Source organism: Botrytis sinoallii (genome assembly GCF_014898435.1).
Source record: "Botrytis sinoallii strain Bc 23 chromosome Unknown BSIN_004, whole genome shotgun sequence".
Taxonomy (NCBI): domain Eukaryota; kingdom Fungi; phylum Ascomycota; class Leotiomycetes; order Helotiales; family Sclerotiniaceae; genus Botrytis; species Botrytis sinoallii.
This window is the reverse complement of record NW_024066031.1, coordinates 789,945-809,814: the sequence shown is the minus strand read 5'-3', so window position 1 is coordinate 809,814 and position 19,870 is coordinate 789,945. Positions and strand designations below refer to the sequence as shown.

The 19,870-nt window shown below is 44.7% G+C and overlaps 7 protein-coding genes across 7 annotated transcripts; 5 read left to right on the top strand and 2 right to left on the bottom strand.

Moving 5' to 3' along the window:
* Window positions 1-1,526: 1,526 nt before the first annotated feature.
* EAF02_002756 (uncharacterized protein) lies at window positions 1,527-3,226 on the top strand (the record flags this gene model as incomplete). The annotated part of the gene is made up of 2 exons (XM_038898804.1): window positions 1,527-3,046; window positions 3,109-3,226. 2 exons carry the CDS (start codon window positions 1,527-1,529, stop codon window positions 3,224-3,226), a joined length of 1,638 nt encoding a protein of 545 aa, XP_038761092.1.
* Window positions 3,227-6,881: 3,655 nt separating this feature from the next.
* On the top strand, window positions 6,882-7,916 carry EAF02_002755 (uncharacterized protein; the record flags this gene model as incomplete). The annotated part of the gene is made up of 1 exon (XM_038898803.1): window positions 6,882-7,916. The coding sequence occupies one exon, from the start codon at window positions 6,882-6,884 to the stop codon at window positions 7,914-7,916; it is 1,035 nt and encodes a 344-aa protein (XP_038761091.1).
* Window positions 7,917-8,475: 559 nt separating this feature from the next.
* Window positions 8,476-10,074, top strand: EAF02_002754 (uncharacterized protein; the record flags this gene model as incomplete). Its single annotated transcript, XM_038898802.1, has 2 exons — window positions 8,476-8,833; window positions 8,891-10,074. The coding sequence occupies 2 exons, from the start codon at window positions 8,476-8,478 to the stop codon at window positions 10,072-10,074; spliced, it is 1,542 nt and encodes a 513-aa protein (XP_038761090.1).
* Window positions 10,075-11,707: 1,633 nt separating this feature from the next.
* On the bottom strand, window positions 11,708-12,511 carry EAF02_002753 (uncharacterized protein; the record flags this gene model as incomplete). The annotated part of the gene is made up of 1 exon (XM_038898801.1): window positions 11,708-12,511. One exon carries the CDS (start codon window positions 12,509-12,511, stop codon window positions 11,708-11,710), a length of 804 nt encoding a protein of 267 aa, XP_038761089.1.
* Window positions 12,512-12,916: 405 nt separating this feature from the next.
* EAF02_002752 (uncharacterized protein) lies at window positions 12,917-15,661 on the top strand (the record flags this gene model as incomplete). Its single annotated transcript, XM_038898800.1, has 2 exons — window positions 12,917-15,411; window positions 15,462-15,661. The coding sequence occupies exons 1-2, from the start codon at window positions 12,987-12,989 to the stop codon at window positions 15,659-15,661; spliced, it is 2,625 nt and encodes an 874-aa protein (XP_038761088.1). The 5' UTR covers window positions 12,917-12,986.
* A 261-nt stretch (window positions 15,662-15,922) lies between these two features.
* EAF02_002751 (uncharacterized protein) lies at window positions 15,923-17,140 on the top strand (the record flags this gene model as incomplete). Its single annotated transcript, XM_038898799.1, has 1 exon — window positions 15,923-17,140. One exon carries the CDS (start codon window positions 15,923-15,925, stop codon window positions 17,138-17,140), a length of 1,218 nt encoding a protein of 405 aa, XP_038761087.1.
* A 616-nt stretch (window positions 17,141-17,756) lies between these two features.
* Window positions 17,757-19,220, bottom strand: EAF02_002750 (uncharacterized protein; the record flags this gene model as incomplete). The annotated part of the gene is made up of 3 exons (XM_038898798.1): window positions 17,757-18,535; window positions 18,591-19,085; window positions 19,154-19,220. The coding sequence occupies 3 exons, from the start codon at window positions 19,218-19,220 to the stop codon at window positions 17,757-17,759; spliced, it is 1,341 nt and encodes a 446-aa protein (XP_038761086.1).
* Between the last annotated feature and the right edge of the window lie 650 nt (window positions 19,221-19,870).

Here is a 19,870-nt window from a genome sequence, read left to right as displayed (position 1 = left end):
TTATTCAGCGGATTCAGTACGGATTTTACATCCAAACTAGCCCTTAAAATAATACATCGTTATCAATCTGTCGTTGATCACGTAATTCATAATACCCCTCCATCTAGCGAAGGTGGTATAAACTTATGTCAATGGCTTGTTGGCTTTCTGGCTTGTACCGCCGCAGATTACAGATTGATCCGGTCTACCTAGCTTACACGAACTGGATAGCGTGCAGATAGATATATCACTCGTTAGAGATGTTACCTCAAACCCAGCGTTATGGTCTGTATTCGTAAACGTTAGCCTTGTCATTCTTCAATTTATTGACAACTCACCTCAGACAGTAGTACAGGACGGCGAAAGAGCTCGCATTAAGGCTGGTTGATCTGCAAGTCTTGATGTAAGTTTGGATACATGAAGGGGTGTAAATGATCCCGTTCCATTGCAGTGATATGTTTCCATCACATTCTGTTGTAAATCGTGGCGAAACAAATTTCCCTACCACCAATACCCAGGTAGTGGCTGAATATCTGACCGATAGAGTTAAGAGAAGTTAGAATGGATACCTATTTAATACATTTGCATATTGTGACATATTTTGTGCTCAACGCCAGTATGTTTGAATGTAACCAGCCAAATGATGCAATGGCTGGCTTCCTCTCTAATACACGTCGGGGTTGTGATTATAGAAAGCTTGTACTCACCAACTTCTACTGGTTGGTTAGATACAGGACAGTATTAAGTATGTATTTCATTTCATGATACATCATGTTACTCAAGGTATGATGCTAGAATTTCAAAATGCTCGAATGCGGAATGCGGAATGTGGAATGCTAGAATACTAGAATCTTTTAGACTTGACCTAGACCTTTCATATTAGACGATTGTTGTCTGCATCTACCGGTGTATATCGTGTCGAATATCAGATATTACGACTCTTCTCGTTATCAATAAAGAGATACGTACTCTGTATCTATTTATAACAGTTATCGGTACTTCAATTCTCAGCCGAGGGAAGTATTCCGTAGATAAAGAGCCCTATCCCCCACCAAGGCCAAGAATCATGCGCTGATCTACCTAGGTAGCTAGTAGTCTCGAGCCAGTCCATGCCACCAGTGCCTCTTCAGCCCACTTTTTGCTCATATAACAATCATCGAAATGTACCGACGACCTATGAAGGACAATTGATTTATCAGAATTATTCCTACGATAGACTTTCAAGAGAAGTGGACTCATGAAGAACCGCATGATACACAGTGTAAAGAAATCCTTAGTATTCACGACCTACCCAGTGATCTAAGTGACTAGCGTTTCTTGTGGCTCTTTCATCGTTCCACTCAAGAAGCTCGCATTACCAACAACACCCCACTTCACCTCGTCGTGCTACCCCTCCACGCCCGCCGCTAGACATGCTCTCCAAGCTATTTATTTTGCTCTGTACTGTTTTTATGGTTGATGATCAATGCGAAAGATATAGGAACCATCGCGTTCAAGCAAGCAGTAAAACTTCGGGTTGGGTCGATTGTGTGCCATAGTCAAAAGATATGGTTTCTACGATTGTGCATTTACCAAATGGCTACCACATAACAGTCAACCCTGTTTTTGGAGGCTTCTTTTTTAAGGCTAATGAGTTGAACACGCATAGCAGCATCTTCCCTGCTGGCTGGACTGTCATTATCCAGACTGAAGATTATTCGGACGAACATCCTTTAAACAGCGATTCTGAAGCTACAGAGCTCCAAGATACGCCAGCCGAACGTCATCGACACATACACCCTTTCAGACTTCCAACTTTACGCAATGATAGCCTCTTTATTTCTTCAATTTCAAATCCCTCGAGCAATGATTTCAAAGCTCCTATCAGCCCCACTCGGCAGATCGCGATGATGCTCTGGGCAACATTATACTGGTATTTCCATCAACAAGAACCATCCCCATATGTTACCACCGCCGCCTCAAAAAATACACCTGATGCCGGAAAGCCAAAGGCAGATTGGCGCATACATATTAGGAGAGAGGGTGTGCTGCGGGGTCGCAACTTGATCCAAAAGCTTGAAAGAATGGGGTTAATTACATCGGATGATTCATCAGTTGGCCTCGCGATAGATGAGAATACACCCGAGGGATGGTCAAACATGTTCACTTCAAGAAGAGCATTCTGGCAGTTGTCGGCACGGCTGTTTCTTTTTACTTTCAGCCCGAATCTACCTCTAGCTTCCCCGCAGAGCAGCCGACCGGGCTCACCCATCCGTGATACAGCAAGCAACCAGTCTCCCGCCAATAAGAGAGATTCCACCGATTCATTTACTTCTTCAGGGCTATGGTCACCAGCTTCCATTGGTCCTTTCTCATCTGGAAGCCATTTGCCGACATATTATCCACCACCTCCCACACAATATACGAACACGTCAGGTGTGCGCCATCCCCTGCGTCCCAAGCCACCCCGCCAAGGTGAGACAATTTATACACGTTATATTCCTAGTGTAGGGCAATACCTGTCTTTTCGAGTTGCTTCCTTATCCTCCAAGCCTGTGGTGTATAACGGTCCAGCCTCAACCTTATCACCCTTCCAAGACCATGCCAAAAGCACGTCGATCTCCTCTATTGGGGCATGCTTGTCTGCAGATTCGCAAACCGCACAATCTCGCACTATTGCACATCAAACCGACAATACAGCTGAAATGACGGATCTCCAGCTTTTAAACCGTTGGATGAATATCCCTCGAGTTGATAGATTTTGGGGCTGCTCTGGTCCAATCGCTACACAAGAAGAATTTCTCAAAGCCAATCTGACATCTAATCATGCATTCCCAGTCATTGGTCTCTGGGACGGAAAGCCTTTTGGGTACTTTGAATTGTATTGGGCAAAAGAAGATATCCTTGGGAAACATGTAGGTGATGGCGTAGGAGACTTCGATCGTGGTGTTCATGTTCTGGTTGGTGAACCTGAATATCGGGGAAAGCATAGAGTGCAATGTTGGATCACTGCTTTGGCGCACTGGGCTCTAGTACAGGATTACAGGACTAATTCCTTTGTGCTTGAGCCGCGGGTGGATAATGAGAGGTATTTTTCGATTTCTCTAGCTTTTCTTCCTTTCATCACAGTCCTCTCTCTAACTTGCCCAGGTTTATCTCACATTTGCAAGAAGCTGGCTTCGTCAAAGAGCGAGAAATCACCTTTCCTCACAAGCAGTCTGCATTCATGAAGCTGCGAAGAGAATGTTTCGAAGCGCCTGCATTGTGATTGTTTCAATGCTCAATGCAACCTCGACACATCAAAGAGAATGGAGCGTTTCTGCTCACAGGTAAATATTTACCGTGCTGATGTTATGGCGCGATGCACGACGCCAACTTTCTTGCGATGAAAATCCCATGAAAGTTTTCACGCCAGTTAAGTCGCTACTCATATGGACCACAGGACCACAGCACACTTAAATGGTCAATGGTGATGCACAAATCGGGCATGCCTCTATCCTGCTCATCTACCCACAATTGTTCCTTCACTCAACAATTTATCGTGTGGAGTTTCATGGACAACTGATAAGTAATACGTGCCGCCTTCAACTTACTTTGAAATGCACCATCCACACCCGCCAAATGGAATATGTGGGGATTTTGCAGCAACGAACCTCCTTGAATTTATGGTCAGTTATGCTAAGGCATGATTGATATCGTGGGGAATCAGATCCGATGTATGTATGTGCATCAAAAATAGCCAGCCTGAGCTACAATAGTTACCAAGAATAGAAGCATTTTGAAACTCGGCTATAATTTTTCTGATGTTTGAGGCGAGTTTTACCCGTCTTGGTTCGAGCCCCTTCAAAACCGAAAAAGGCTTTGTGAGCGACTGCATGGCATTTTGGGGAGGAACAATCATGCAAGACCTACAAACGCAACCGCGGGGTGGAGAAGCTGATACACGTCTGATATCAAGTGTATATCCCTTTATACTATGTATAGATTCGCCGCCAATCGGATCACAAGCCCAGTCTTTTAATTTAAGCTTGACCCTACCTGATACATGTTACGATAGTTAAGACGGTCAGCGACATCAGATTCAGAGAAGATGATTATTGGTTTTTTTGATCAATCTCAAGCATTAAACATCCCCGACAACATTCGGCTATAGTTCCCATAGGAAATGTGCGATCGTTTCAATTGTGTATAGTAGATTGAACAATTTTGGACTTGAAAATCGGTGAATGGACTACACCACCATGTCAAAACTGTATCGGTCTCACCGATTATTTGGTGCATCGGACTACTGTGGCTTCTCACTGCCTGTACAATACCTTTCTCAGCAGCCACATTCAATAATCTCTCACTTCCCCCCGTCCCTTGTCTTCCGGGGCTGCATTCTGCATATGCAAAACAAAAGGGTATGTGCTGGTGGCCAACATTCTGACGCAATGTAAGAAGGAGTAGGACATCCCTCCGTAAAATAGATATCGCCTTTCCATACTTCTTCAAACGTCGCAGCAAGAGCGATACCACAAGGTGGGTGTCACTGCGACGCCACACAAATGCATGACAATCAATCCAGGCTTAGAGAGTACACTGTTACAACGTTTCATCTAGCCTTCAGATGGAAATGGAACGACGGAAAAGCTCCACAAAGCGCGATCCAATACGGAGTCGGTCTACCGGTCGATCTTGATTGCATTAATCGAGCTATCACAAGTGATATCATAGAAATTGAAAATACCTGTATTGTGTCACCTTGGGTACAATGTGGTTGTTAAGGCTGTTAGTACCGTTTTTTTTGTACAGCTTTGCAGTATGGTTTAGAGTCTGTGGGAAAACCATCATGCTGGAGGTTTTGCGGAATCATTTGTGCACGGCAAGAGTGCTTTATTAGGTTTTATACCTGGAGGTGTATGTTTTACTGGTTTCGATGTATGATCATATGATAAGATTGGGGATACTTGGGGGGCGGGTTTCACGAGGACTTCTCTGGGAGAGTTCACCTGCCAACGACCTCTCCGACCTCTTGTATCAACAACCACAACAAATGAAAAATGTGTACATCTGAAATGCAAGAAGAACAAGATGATGATTAGCTTTTAATTATTTGAAGTTTATTTGAAGGTTTATTGTGTAATGAAATTGAAAGAGACAATCCAATTATCGAACGACTTCTAATAGGTATGAGGAAGCTGATCTGATTCCGTTCTTTTGTTTTTTTGTTCTTCTTTTTCCTACCTTACAGAATGAATGTCCTGGCTGATATGGAAAGTGTTGAATTTTGAAGGCTGTATCGTAGGCTATATCTGATTTGATAAGATTACCTAGGTAGGGATTTATTAGTAAAGTGCCCCGGTGAGTCGACTGTCCACCAGTGGTCTGAAATGCCCCTTGGAGAATAGAATTATGCCAAAAACGGCGTTTAAACAGGTTTAACCGTTCCGCTGGTCAAAGCGTTCCTTTTGGGGTGAACCCCAATCGATGCCCAGGACAGGACTGGGTAGTACAGAGTAGCTACCATACGGTCCATACCAGTGATACCGGCAGAGACCCTCAAACCTTAAGAATGAGTGAACCCTGCTAAATCCATAATATAAGGAGAAATCTTTGATATAAACCTTATTTGGTCTCAAACGACATGTACATCACACACCAGAATATTCGATATTATTAGATGTGCCTGTCTTCTTTTTCTGTTTCAGGATATCTATCGAGTAGAGCAATATTCAATGTTGGATGTTTGAAAAAGTCTCTCGACAATATTGCTTGATGGCTTGGATTAGGTACTTGCGGCTAAATGGCGAAATCCAACTGACTCTTCCTAGTTGCGTACGTATGTATGTATGGATGCGTGAATGTACGTTTTCCAAGTTTGTGCATGTACTACCTATGTACCTCTGTCCTCGTGTACTGCGCGTATGTACAAAGTATTGGATCTCTACCGTAGGTACTGACTGCAGTCTGTACCATCTGACAGATTGGGAAGACCCTCGCTTGCCCCTCTCGAGTGACGAGTCTCGTCTCTATCGTCTCTATCAACGTCGATTGGGTCTTCGGAGGAACGTGGGAAATTCCGTGTTCGCGTGATAAGTGGTAAAGGAGTACTCCGTCAGGGACTCAGGGTGGAAATTGGGGAAAAACCTCCCGACGTCGCTTGACTTATTTTGCGCCTTAGTAAAGGAATGCGTCGACCAATATGATGATGATAACCACATTCATGATGAGCTTGACTTTTCCGCCAGAGTTTGAATTGTGGGTAACATGCATGACAGGTAATTTTATATGATTGCGATTGGTGTGAACCCAGGAAAGGTCGGTGGTATCGGCCTCCGCGTTCGCCGACATTGAATAGCTTCCACGCTAAATTCGCCAGAATCATGCAAAGGCCACTCTCTCTAACCATACTTGACGATCGCATTTTAAAAATCTGGAAATGAGAGGAATGATTCATGCTATCAGTTTCGATTTTTCTACGAGCGATCGTGGTTCTAGCTGATATATTGGATGATCGGCCATGGATACCTCCCTGCTTTCTTCACTCTCCAAACCTTACTTGGCGAGTCCACCTGGGCTCAGCTAGGGACGGCCAAAGTCCACATCGCGAGTCGGAATCTCTTGGGATAATGACCGGTGGCGTACGTGGGCTGTGAGCTTGCTGCTACTAGTTGTAGGGCGGGGTCATGCATCATGCTCTCAACTTCAAGTGAAAAGGCTTGGTTCCCCCATCATTTGCAGAAATCTCCTCATACACTCTTGAATATTCTATATAACTATCCAACTTGACACCTTCCACACCACATTCGATTGTTGACATAGTAGCACAATCTCTCGACTCGAGTTATACATCACCCCGCCTTACAACTCTTGTGATCAGCAGTCACACATACATCATAGGACAAGAGATCTAGTCCCCGCACACAGGCTTCGCTTTGACCATGAAGATGAATACATTGTCACAACGATTTTCCCGATTCCGCTCAGATATGATGCAAGATTTGAAGACAAAGCACATTGAAATGGCACCCCCGTCACCTCCATACATCGACGAATTCGAGTATCAAGTCGAAAGTTTTGGTAACGTGCCACAGGCACCACCATCTCCGGCATTATCATTTGAGGAATTATCCCCAAAGAATGACCGCGTAGCCAGAAACGACGGATCAAACGTTGCCGCAACCACATTTACCTGTTTTGGAGCTCTTCCTACCGAGATCAGACTGTTGATCTGGGGTATGGCATGTAAACAACAACGGAGGGTCGATGTGGAATTCGATGCAAAGTTGAACCACTTTTATCAATTTGGACCCCCTCTCTTCAAGTCAAGTACACCTGCACCAGATGTCCTCTACGCATGCAAAGAATCAAGAGAGGAGGCCTTAAAACATTACTCTCTCTGCTTTAGACAGGATATTTACGAATGCGAGAAAAGGCAAGCAAAGATATGGTGCAATTTTGACACCGATGTTATACGATTAACCCCTGATGGATGGGGTCGAAGGGTTCACGATGGCTTTTTAAGACAGCTGGCCACGACGAATGGCATTTCTCGTGCATTCAATATCGGAAACTTCAGCAACTACAACCCTGGCTGTTTGGTCCAAGACGAAACCGCAACATTCAGCTGGACCAACATTTTCGACGCCATTGATTCTCATATATATCTTGGCTATGAGTTACAGGACATCGTTTTATACTACGATGCTGAGGATAAACCAGAGCAAGCTTCAGAGCAAGCTGACAGTTTGGAATTCGTGGAGGTAGACTGGACTGCAATGGATCCAGAGTCTCAAAAGACGAAGATGCTGCAGTGTGTGCAGAGAGATTTATTAAAGAAAATGCCTAGCTACTGTCCGCCTTGGGAGCATCGCTCATTTACACAAACAGAAGATGACTCCGTACCCAGGGGGAACGCAGTGTGGGAACTTCTCCAGTCAAAGGTCAAATTGATGGAGCTTAAAGTCAATCATTGATAGACTTTTTTCGGCCATCTTCAAAATAGGGAGGGGTTCGCCATTAAGAAAAGATTTTTCGGAATTTGTATTTATTTATGAGAAGTCATGTATCTCCAACAAAACATCTATAGCTAATTAATATTATAACATCTTTTCAACTCCCTACAAATGTTTATTCTGCCTGTCACTTCATATAAATTCAATGATCGATTTGATTGCTTGATAGTCACAGTCAGATGTATCGTCAGCAGAGATTGCTACGATCTCTTGGTAGATGGCGATCTCTTCATACCTAGTGCTTATCATCTTCTAGCAACTACCAATACCTAGCATCCGTACCTGCGTACCCTAGATTTGCAGGGTATGAGACACAGCCGCATTACGTCATTAGCGACAGGGATCAAGCATTCGAGCTCTCAACTTCCGGAATTTCCAAGGTCCATGTTAGCTTGTATCGACAACTAGGCAAACGGACAACGGGATAGGCACTTGGGGAAATGGGCATTTCGATCACATTTGTCCATTACCGTAAGCTCACATTCTCGCCGTCGAGATAGAGGTCAAAGAGCTCGCAAACATGCGACGAGCGACACATCTTTTACCGCGGAGTATATCCCAAACGACCTACCGACCGACCTCATTTGTAGGTAATCTTCGAGATAGAGCAGCATCACAACTTTTAATAAAACAGAGTCCGTCCTCATGTCTTCGCACATTCACTTCGACTAATGTTTGGAGGGAAGAGAAGAGTCACACAGAAAAGGCCAAGGAATTGAGTCAAAAGGGATTGGACAAGGAAGAAGATTGGTTCAACAATCAACTCGATAATGCAGTTGGCCAGCAGAAGGAAATACAAGCACGAACGCCATGGCATAGAGAAGGTGCTGATCAACCACCTGTGAAGAGAAATAGGAGTGCTGGGGCTATGACAAAAGGTTGATATATTCCTTCTTTTGCTTTTGCGAGAAACTCGTCTAATAGTTAAAATACAGGCAAACTTCTTACTACCCCTTCTCGACTTTTAAAGCTCATTCTGCCTTTGACCACGCGGGATAAGAACTCTGATCGGAAAGACATTGAGCCATTGGCTCTTCTCGTCCATCCTCAGCAACCTCTCTCCTATTTGGAACGACTTATACAATCCGAACTGCCCATGATAACTGCGAAAGATGGACATACTGAAAAAGTACCCGAAGTGTATTTCCGAGCTGAAGATTCCGCACAGGGTGAGATTAAAGCAGATTCTAGAAGGAATGACATGGATGGAGAAGCAGAAGAGGGAACAGACGAACAGATGGTCGATGGAAAAATTATGAAGCTTGGGAAAATCAATAGTTCGAAAGATAAGAATATATCGAGCGAAGAGAAGAAACAAATACAAAGTGAATTAAGGGGAGGACCTGGCGAGGGAGGGGTAGAAAGTTATTCGGGACGTGGACGCGAACAACCTTCTGAAGGAGAAGTGAAATTTGTCCGCTGGTCTTCATCGACTGAGATTGGGGATTTTATTCGTGATGCTGCGCGGGGCAAGGAATTCGCAGTTGAGATCGAAGGTGCATCTCATGAGATCCGAGTCGGCGTGCCTTCTTTCAATGATCGAACTCATTACCTCCGAGTTCGTCTACGCAAAACCAGCAGGAAACTCGCGGATTATGCGAAAGTGAAGAAAGAATGCGATGAGCTTGCACACCGAGGAGCGCGACATATTGCCATGGGTGGTTTTGGCGTACTTGTGTCATGGTGGGGTGCTATCTACTACTTTACGTTTATGACATCTTATGGATGGGATACCATGGAGCCGGTTACGTATCTAGCAGGTTTATCGACTATAATTCTCGGTTACTTGTGGTTTCTCTACCATAATCGCGAGGTTTCTTATCGGGCTGCGCTTAATTTGACGGTCTCGAGACGACAGAGTGCGTTGTATCAAGCGAAGGGATTTGATTTGCAGAAATGGGAATCATTGATTGAAGAAGCAAATGCGTTGAGGAAGGAGGTCAAGAGCATTGCTGATGAGTATGATGTGGAGTGGGATGAGAAGGCTGATGAGGGGAGTGAAGAGGTCCATGATGCGTTGAAGGCTGAGAGAAAAAAGACCAAGAGGAAGAAGAAGGAGGATGAAGGAGAGGAGGATGATGAGGATGAGAAGCATACGATGAAGGGGAAAGATGATTAGACGTGTGTATACTGGTAGATGAGACACGACTGGTAATATTTGGGATTGCATAGGGATGGCGCATAGCGTGTTGAGAGGATTTGAATTTATACCACAGCATAGCGTTTAGAAGCAATAGATAGAAACGGCACACGAATATAAATCTTACACATTGAATTACTACAACACTCTTTCTACTTCCCTTCCCATCCAACAGAGTGCACCTCCCCCAAGAACCTCCAAGTCCAAGTCCACTCCCAAAAGACTCCCTCATGCAACATACATATAAATGTCATATAAGCTCCGCAAACCCAGACATCACTTCCGCGAGGAAAACTCCGCCTCAGCTATACATTCATACCTACTAGGTAGATACAAACCGCGTCACCAACAATATAATTCTTCTGGCATGCAAATATGACCGACTAGCCAGTTGGGGAGTGGTATCAAGCGGTTGATTTAATCATGCGTGTTAAGTGTAAAGAGAGAAGAAGAAAAGAAAAGATTTGGGAGAGGAACGCGAGGATTTCATATGGTGTGGAAATTTTTGGGATGGTCTGTGCGTGGGCTAGTGTAGTGTCTGGATGGCAGGATGCGGCTAGTAGGTGGGTGACTAAGCGGGGGGTTATTAGGGAAGAAATTTTTTGGGGAGGGGGAAGATTTTTCTTTTGTGTACATACGACAATGGGATTGAGGATGAGGATGAGGATACGATTTTCCTTTGTCTCCTTTTGGGGATTAAATATTTGAGATTTATGGTGCGATTGATGATGGTATAAAGAAGGAGAGGAAGATGTTGAATGATATTATTTATATATCATCCATATCTTTCCTCTTCTTCAATACTCATTCCTCTATTCCATTCTTGCGCCAGATATCTCATTCATCCATCTATCCATCCATCCAGGTTTGTATCTTTCCTATTCTTTTCTTTTTCTCTTCCCTCAAATTCCCCTCCCTCTGGTTCTCTCTTGCTTGCAAGAAGATGCGCACAAACAAACAAACAAACAAAACCACATATTGCCTACCTCCTGATCGTCTTCGTGGACTTGAGGTCACTTATTTTAAATATCGTTCGTGGGATATAGAACCAACGGCCTAGACAGCCAGTCCATTCCACCCTGTTGGCGTAGAATAGTGCGCTAGGAGGACTAATCGTGACAAACATTCTTGTTTTTTTTTCTCCGTTTTTTTTTCTTCTTCGTTTTTTTCTCCTGAGGAGATGGAGGGGAAGGAAGGAAGTGGCAGAATAGATAACGCATACAATATGATATTTTTTTCACCTCAATTTGGATTCTTCCTGATCAGTGCTGTGATTGTCTTTGTGTGCGAAGATATGATGTGTAGATTGTTCATTCTATTTGTCTTGAGTTTATAGATTCTGTAGGTTCGAGATTCTTGTGTGTTCAATTCAATATATGTTTGAGAGTGCCTTCAATATATTGTCGGCTTGAAAGTTTCAATTGAATTTATGCTTACTTTTTGCTTGGAAGGAAAGTGAGACAACACGGAACAGAGAGAACAATCTCCCTCAATACCTAACTTGTAACTTATGTTTTATTTCGAAACATATAATTCCTGCTGTCGATAGTGTGTATCACCGCGACAGATCTAGACCCCAAACGCCTGCAATTATAGATTTGTTGTACGGCCATTATTCCTCTTTATCCATGTCCTCATCCATATCTCCACCAGTGCCAAATAGGTCATTCATGTCACCCGCACCCTCCTCATCGCCCTCGAGATTATCCTCTTCTGTACCAGCTATGATACCTTCCATACTCTCTCCAATTGGCCCCTCCTCTTCTTCTTCATCATCCTCCACCCATTCATCTTTCAACCCCCATGGCACACCAGTAAGAACAAATCTCTCAGCCGGCAATCTCACACCCCATTCATTCTGTAAAACTCTTGGCAGCGCAATTTTATTCCTCGCCTGTGCCGTCTCTAACAGAAACTCCTTGCTCAACCCACCACCATTGCCCGAACCAAATTGATACTGCAACCGGCTTTGAATAGCTAACTGCACCGCGTTTGCGCTAACCTGTCCATCTGCATCTCTGAATCCCCCACCGGGCGGCGCATCGCGCGCGCGCATCTGCTGTGATACGTAAGCATCGGAAGAGAGATGTAACGCATCGGAGAGAATGGACGAGGAGTGACGATATGCGAAATCGAGCAGTTGCAGCGGAACGCGTTCTTGGTATGCGGATACGCCGAGAGAGGAGAGAAGCATGTGGATGAGTCGAGCGTCGCGCGGGCGCTTCGATAATCCGTTGTCTTGAAGGGAGGTGAGGGGGACGCTGGGATTGGGCGCGGGCGATGAGCTCGTGGCTGCGGGGGCGGATGGGATGGGTTGGGAGAGCGGCGCGGAGCTGGTTTGTGTGGGGGGTGATGGGGAGGGGTGCCCGTTTTGACCGTTTGTTTGGGGTTGGGAGTCGCCGTTTATGTCGGCCATGATGGAGATGGAGTAGGTTTCTTGCGCTCTAAATTATTATGTTTCGTGGATGAATCTTTCTTTGATTGCGTCGCAAATGTGAGTTGATTGAATTGTTAATCGCGCGAGTTTTTGTTGTTGAGCTTAACTTGTAATGCGTATGTCACTCGAAGATTATTTTCTGTTGAGCATCGTAGTTGAATAAAAAGCTGTCGAACAATCTCGAATTCTGTGTTGCAAGATGAGTATATTTACACCTGGGAGCTCAAATATCTGTGACGCCAATGGGCAATGAATGCAGCTGCATAACCCCGATACAGCACAGACCGCACCTTAAATTTATTTTCGTGGTATCATTCACTCGATTGATTGCCCCTCCATTACATAACCAGTTATTTGTCGGATCGAACTTTTTCTTTCTGATTGTTGACTCACTTCTCTCCAAACTTCTTTGGAATTCTCATTGAATTTCAAGATATTGCTATCGTTCTTCAATATGGATACTACAACTTCACTTCCTTTTCTTCCCAGTGTTGACCTTGGGAATGGTCCTGCAGAATCAAAAGTAGGACTTACAAGAGACCAACTATCTTATCTGGGGTGCGTTTACTTCACAGCGAACAATTACACCATCGATATTCTCCTTGGATTCTTGCAGAGACACGTTAGCATTGAGACTTATGTCGATGTATCTACCATTGAATCTATAGACGACATTGTTACGATTCTAGATGCTGGAGCTCGCACCGTATTTGTGAAGCCATCACAGCTTCCACACTTGGAAAAGCATACAGACCGTGTTCTTCCAATCATCCCACAACCGCAGACAGATGTCGAGTTTCCCAATGGAGGATTACTTGCTTTTGTGGACGAAGCCTATACTCGATCTCTGCTGGAAGAATTCAAGACCAAGAAAGTGTCTCCGATTTTCCTTCTACCAACCCCCGAGAGCGATTTCGAATTACTTGCTAAAGTTGCCAAAGAATTCTCTGCCATTCCTATCATACCTGCGACACACCTGAGCATCGAAGCGGCTGGAGAAGGTCAAGTCTCTCTTCCAAAATTGGTTGCGGATTCATGGACTTCAGATAGAGCAGACAAATTGATTCCTACCGTGGTTACAGATGAGAGAGGAGTAGCTTTGGGACTTGTATACAGCAGCGAGGAGAGCTTGAAAGAGTCATTGAAAACCGGAACTGGAGTATACCAGAGCAGGAAGCGTGGATTGTGGTACAAAGGGGCAACATCTGGAGATACACAAAAGCTCATCAGAGTGTCTTTAGATTGCGATCAGGACTGCTTGAAATTTGTGGTCAAGCAACAAGGACGGGGATTTTGCCACCTACCACAATCGACTTGTTTTGGCGAATACAAGGGAATTTCTAAGCTTGAGAAGACTCTTGTTTCAAGGAAGGCTTCGGCACCTGAGGGATCCTATACCGCGCGTCTCTTCTCGGATGAAAAGTTATTGCGTGCCAAAATTATGGAAGAAGCAGAGGAGCTTTGTGATGCCAATGAAAAGAAAGATATCGCTTTCGAGGCAGCAGATCTCATCTACTTTGCTTTGACAAAGGCAGTTTCTGCCGGAGTTAGCCTTGCAGACATTGAACGTAACCTTGATGCCAAGAGTGTTAAGGTTAAGCGAAGACAAGGAGATGCTAAGGGGCAATGGGCCGCAAAGGAAGGAATCACCAATGCATCCACAGCCAAGACCGAAAGCGTTAAGGAGGCCGTCAAGGAAGCTGCCTCTGTGCCAAAGTCCGCGGACGACAAGGCAGGATTCAAGAATGGACGCATCACTATGAAACGATACAATGCTGCAACAACATCAGAAACAGATCTCAAGGATATTTTGCAAAGACCCTCCCAAAAGTCTACTGACATGATTATGGGTATCGTGAACCCTATTATCAAGGAAGTACGAGAGGGAGGTGACAAGGCATTGCTGGGATACACCCACAAGTTCGAAAAGGCAACTTCTCTTACATCTCCTGTTCTCAAAGCTCCTTTCCCACAATCACTCATGGACCTTCCAGCAGAGACTATCGAGGCTATTGATATTTCCTTTGAGAACATTCGTAAATTTCACGCAGCACAAAAAGAGCAGCCATTACAGGTTGAGACAATGCCAGGTATTGTTTGCAGTAGATTCTCAAGACCCATTGAGCGTGTAGGATTGTACATTCCAGGAGGCACTGCTGTACTTCCAAGTACAGCTCTTATGCTGGGTGTCCCAGCTATGGTTGCTGGCTGTAAGAAGATCGTACTGGCATCGCCTCCTCGATCTGATGGTAGAATTACTCCTGAGATCGTCTATGTTGCCCACAAAGTTGGTGCTGAGAGTATTGTCTTGGCTGGTGGTGCTCAAGCTGTTGCTGCTATGGCATACGGTACTGAAAGCGTCACAAAGGTCGACAAAATCCTTGGTCCAGGTAATCAATTCGTTACTGCGGCAAAGATGTACGTTAGCAACGACACCAATGCTGGTGTAAGTATCGATATGCCAGCTGGTCCATCTGAGGTACTTGTCATTGCAGACAAGGAAGCGAACCCTGCATTTGTTGCATCAGACTTGTTATCCCAAGCAGAGCACGGCGTTGATAGTCAGGTCATTCTAATTGCTATCGATCTTTCCGAGAAAGAATTGCAAGCCATTGAAGACGAACTTCACGCGCAAGCTATGGCTCTACCAAGAGTCGATATTGTTCGTGGTGCCATTGAGCACTCAATAACTCTTGTTGTCAAGGACATTGAGGAGGCAATGAGACTTAGCAATGAATATGCTCCAGAGCATCTCATATTGCAAGTCAAGGATGCCGCGGGTGTAGTAGAACTAGTTGAAAACGCCGGTAGTGTTTTCATTGGTGAATGGACACCAGAGAGTGTTGGTGATTATTCTGCTGGTGTCAACCACTCCTTACGTAAGTTTGTCACTCACCTAGTTGTATGACTGTGCTAATAACTGAAATAGCTACATATGGATTTGCTAAGCAATATTCTGGTGTCAACCTCGGATCATACCTGAAGCACATCACTAGTTCACAACTGACAGCTCAGGGATTGAGAAATGTTGGTGGTGCCGTCATGCAATTAGCGAAGGTCGAAGAATTGGAAGCTCACAGAAGAGCTGTTGGACTAAGGCTGAAGTATATGGATGAAAATAATCTATGATGATTTGTATTTATAGCGGGTGAATGAATTTAAAAGTTTCTTATTACGTTCTCGCTTTGTTGGTTAAGTTATTAATAATATAACTCGCGCGAGCAATTCAATACCGTACATGATTTTTGCTACGGTAATTCACTACCTTAAATATTCTTCCACTATCTATCGATTCCTTTTGAAAACTCACAGCAACACATATCCATCTCATAATTGTTCATGTTCATTCTGACAACTTGAAGCCACATCACAACAATCATCAACATCAAAATGGTTCAGAAACGCACTATTGAGGTTGTAATACCACAAATGTCAAGTCAAAGCATTAATTCAACTACAAAGTCAAACGAAGTTGTATCGAAGACCGTCCCAGCCATTCCTCTGGCCACGATTAACGAAGAGCAAGATTTATGCAGTCCCAATTCTCCACGTCGTACGAATGACGAATTGCAGAGCAAGTTGAATAATGGCAAAATGTCATCGATGTCTAGCTTGCTGGGACATTTCTTTTCCGGGGCCAGAGAAGAGGGAAAGGAAAAGGAAGATGCAGAGGTAGTCCGCGGTGCGAATCCTCCACATCGCACGAACGATCGATTATTCAACCGCGGCGGAGATAATCATCAAGCATCAGCAACTTCAAGCAACAGAAGAGAAGAGGATATAAAACGAGAGGTTGAGAATACGTATGAAACTAATCTTCCACATCGAGCAGGTGTCCGAGTGAGGTTCGAGTTGGATAATCATGAGATCTCGACTCCCTCGTCTGCATCCAATGAAACGACTCCGCAGATGACTCCTACTTCTTCTTTGGTCGATGAAATGGAAGGGGATCTCATTGATCTCTACGATGATAATGATGATGATGGTGATGATACCCCTCTCCGGCATACGGGCGAGGAATTCCTCTCGGACGAATTCGAATTCGAACCCCATCCACATCCACATCAAAACCTACATCGCGCCCCCAAATCATTCATCATCTCCCAACATCCCCCCACACAAACCAAAGCCCCTCCAACATCTCCGCAAACCCATCGTACCCCGTCTGCAAACATCATATCCACATCTCCACGTGCAATCACCAAGCACGAAATCTTCCTGCACACACTCCCATCCAAACATGCTTCAGTCCCACAAATCCGCACCTGGATCGCGAGCTGGTTTTCCGGTCGGGACATCGCGTTTGCCGTCCCGTGGGAAGACGAGAATATCGGGCTGCAGCGATATATCGAGTGTATTTCCTGGAGTGGCCATGATATACATCATGGGAGTTGTGGCAGTTTGGAGAATGATATGAGAGGATGGATGTTAGGGGGGTATGCGACACCGATAGTGAGGGATATTGAGAAGGCGAGGAATATGGAACGGGAGAGGAAGTGGGAGGTGGCTGTGGGGAGGTTCACGGATTTTCTTTATGGTGCTGTGGTTATGGGGGTGGTGGGACTGGTTTTGATGGTTTTGGTGCCTTGTCCTTGTCGGAGGTATTGATTCTTTTTTGCTTCGTCGTGGGCATATGGAATCCGTAGCCCGGAAGTAGCGCATTTTAGAATTTGCTCGAGATGTCGGTTATTGAGCGATACGAATATTGCGAGCATTAAGGGGATCAAGGGGTCTCGAGCGGGTGTATCTAAAGAGAATAAATGACAAGAGTTTCTGTCAATTTAGTTTGTGCTTCATAGGTGTATTGTACCTGGCATCCATTCAAAAAGAGAGAACGATTCTGCAGAAATGTCAAATTGGGTAAATGTATTTAGTGAAGTATATACATATTTGAAAATATGCTTGATAAATAAACTCGTCATCTTATTCAATGATTGAAAGAAAAGAAAGTTTTTAGAAACGCCCCCTGATGCCAACAACTATCTACACAGGCCGTGAAAAAAAAAGTATTGTATTGTATCGTCAATCATAACCAAAAGAATCTTTTTAGCCAGCTTATTACAAGTAGCAAATCATTAAACCCCACTCGAGCCCTATTAAAGCCCTGAGATATCGCATTTTTAAAAGACAGGTGGGAAAGAAACGATGCCCGCTAAACGCCATCCAGCCCTAGATATAACAGTACATAGAAACTGTGCTACTGTGTATTAAATATATTCGCAGTCTACGAATAGAACTGACTCTTTTGGAAACTTTCCACTCCGATATCCCCTGCCTTTCCGGCCACGGCAGGAGGGGCCGCCAGTATTTTTACTTGATTGGCATTGGCGATACTTGAACTAGTCATAGTACTAGTTCGACTCCCACTTTGACTTGCACTCTTGATTTCGGCGATAGGTTGACCGGGTCGCCTTGCTACTTCCAAGTATACACCAGGAAGGTATCCCATGCGACCATCGCGGGCACGACATCGCCACCATTCTGATGGATTGCCCATGGGATCACTCTTGCTAATCACTGCCACTAAATCTCCTTTCTTGACTTCCAGATCTACACCTTGGACTGCTGCACCGGATTCGGGGGTAAAGTCGTATAAGACGCGGCAGAAATCGAGTTTCGAAGGGTCGAGTGGTGCGGGGACAGGCTGGCCATCAGGGCCCATCAGTTGACCTGATGCAAGTAGTCGTTTTTGCTCCTCTTCTTGGGAGGCAGCGAGCGCTTTGATCATCTTACCCATGAGGTATGGGAGACCAAATGCAGCTGCTATGAAAAAAAGGAAGGGCTTCTTGGATGGACGAGGTGGAGAACTACCGTCTGGCAGTATTTTGCGGCCTTCGAAAGAGGCGAATGCGGAAGGTGTTAAGGAGGTGGCATCTACAGGCATGGGTCGACCTGTGATCTTTGCAAAGAGAGTGCGTATCCAGCGCATCATGGTAAATATTCCTAGGATGGAACCCAGACTATTGCGCAAGTTTCCGAGCTGCTCAGCAACAGATACCATCGCTTTAATTGTCAGTAAAGCACGTTTTGAAGAATGTCTTCATGGGAGACCGCCTACCAAAAAAACTAGAGTGTGTAGCCATGTATGTGCTCTCAAGCATCTGAGCAAATCCTCCAAATGCACCAACTACACTTTCAATTATTTGGAAAGTAGCTTGTGTGCTCTGCGTGAAACCTTGCGTTAAGCTATTGGGATCATTTGGTCCCATCCCTCCCATATTTCCATACATCCCGCCCATGCCTCCACCATACATAGATCCATAGCCTCCCATACCACCATAACCATAACCTCCCATGCCCCCCATTCCTCCCATTCTTGAATAGGGTGATGAGTAAGACCCCATACCTCCCATACCATATGGTGAAGCTCCTACTGCTCCCATCCTATTTGCGCCGTATGGTGAGTATGCGGATGCGTTTTGATTAACGGTGTTCGTAAGAGTAGATGGTCGTTCGGGTATGGCTGGTGCGCCCGAGGTACTAGCAGATGTAGATGATAAGACTGATGGTCCAGCAGAACTTCCCGAGGTAGCAGCAGTAGTTGAGGTCATGGCTAGGCGAAGAAGATCAAACGTTAGCAGGGATTATATAGGAGACAAATGTTATCTTATAGATACTAACCAGGGCTTGGAAGCGCTGTGCTAACTGCAGCGCCACCTCGTTCCCAAGGTTTCGGCGGTGAGGCCATGATAAATTATTCGACACAAACAATGTCGTCCAGACTGCGCCGATGTACCTACACAAACAGTGAAGGTCTGATGACAGTGAAAGGGATGAGTTTGGGTCGCAAAGTTGACGGATTTGATGGATGAGATTAAATGATTTCTAATGAGATCCAAGCTCGTGATGGCCGATAAATAAAGAAGGCTTAGCTTAGCCTGTGATAGTAGAATTTGACGGGGGGGCTGTTTGAATTGGATTGGCTAGAAGTATTTGTTCGGTGTGTTTTGATTGAAAGCGGATTTGGAAGTGAAATTAGAATGAACAGATTGATGATTGATTATACCTCCAAAAAGGCCGACGTTTGCAGAATTGTTATACAGTCAAGGTAAAAAGGAATAGATTTGGATGAAGGAAGGAAGTTTGATTGATTGTTTGAATTCCATACCATATGGAGGTTGGGAATGAAATTCATCAAAGACGCCCGACGCTCATGCCCGAAATTCGCTTCTGAGCTAATGAAAGACCTCGGTATTTCGGTCAATGGAGTTTGAGTCAGTCTATGTACTTATCCACTTACATACTAGCGACGAGGCTACCTAGACCCTTTCATCTTTTCATTACCTAGGTACGCTCGAGAGGAGAGAGGTGTATCTGACATATGATATTACCAAAAAC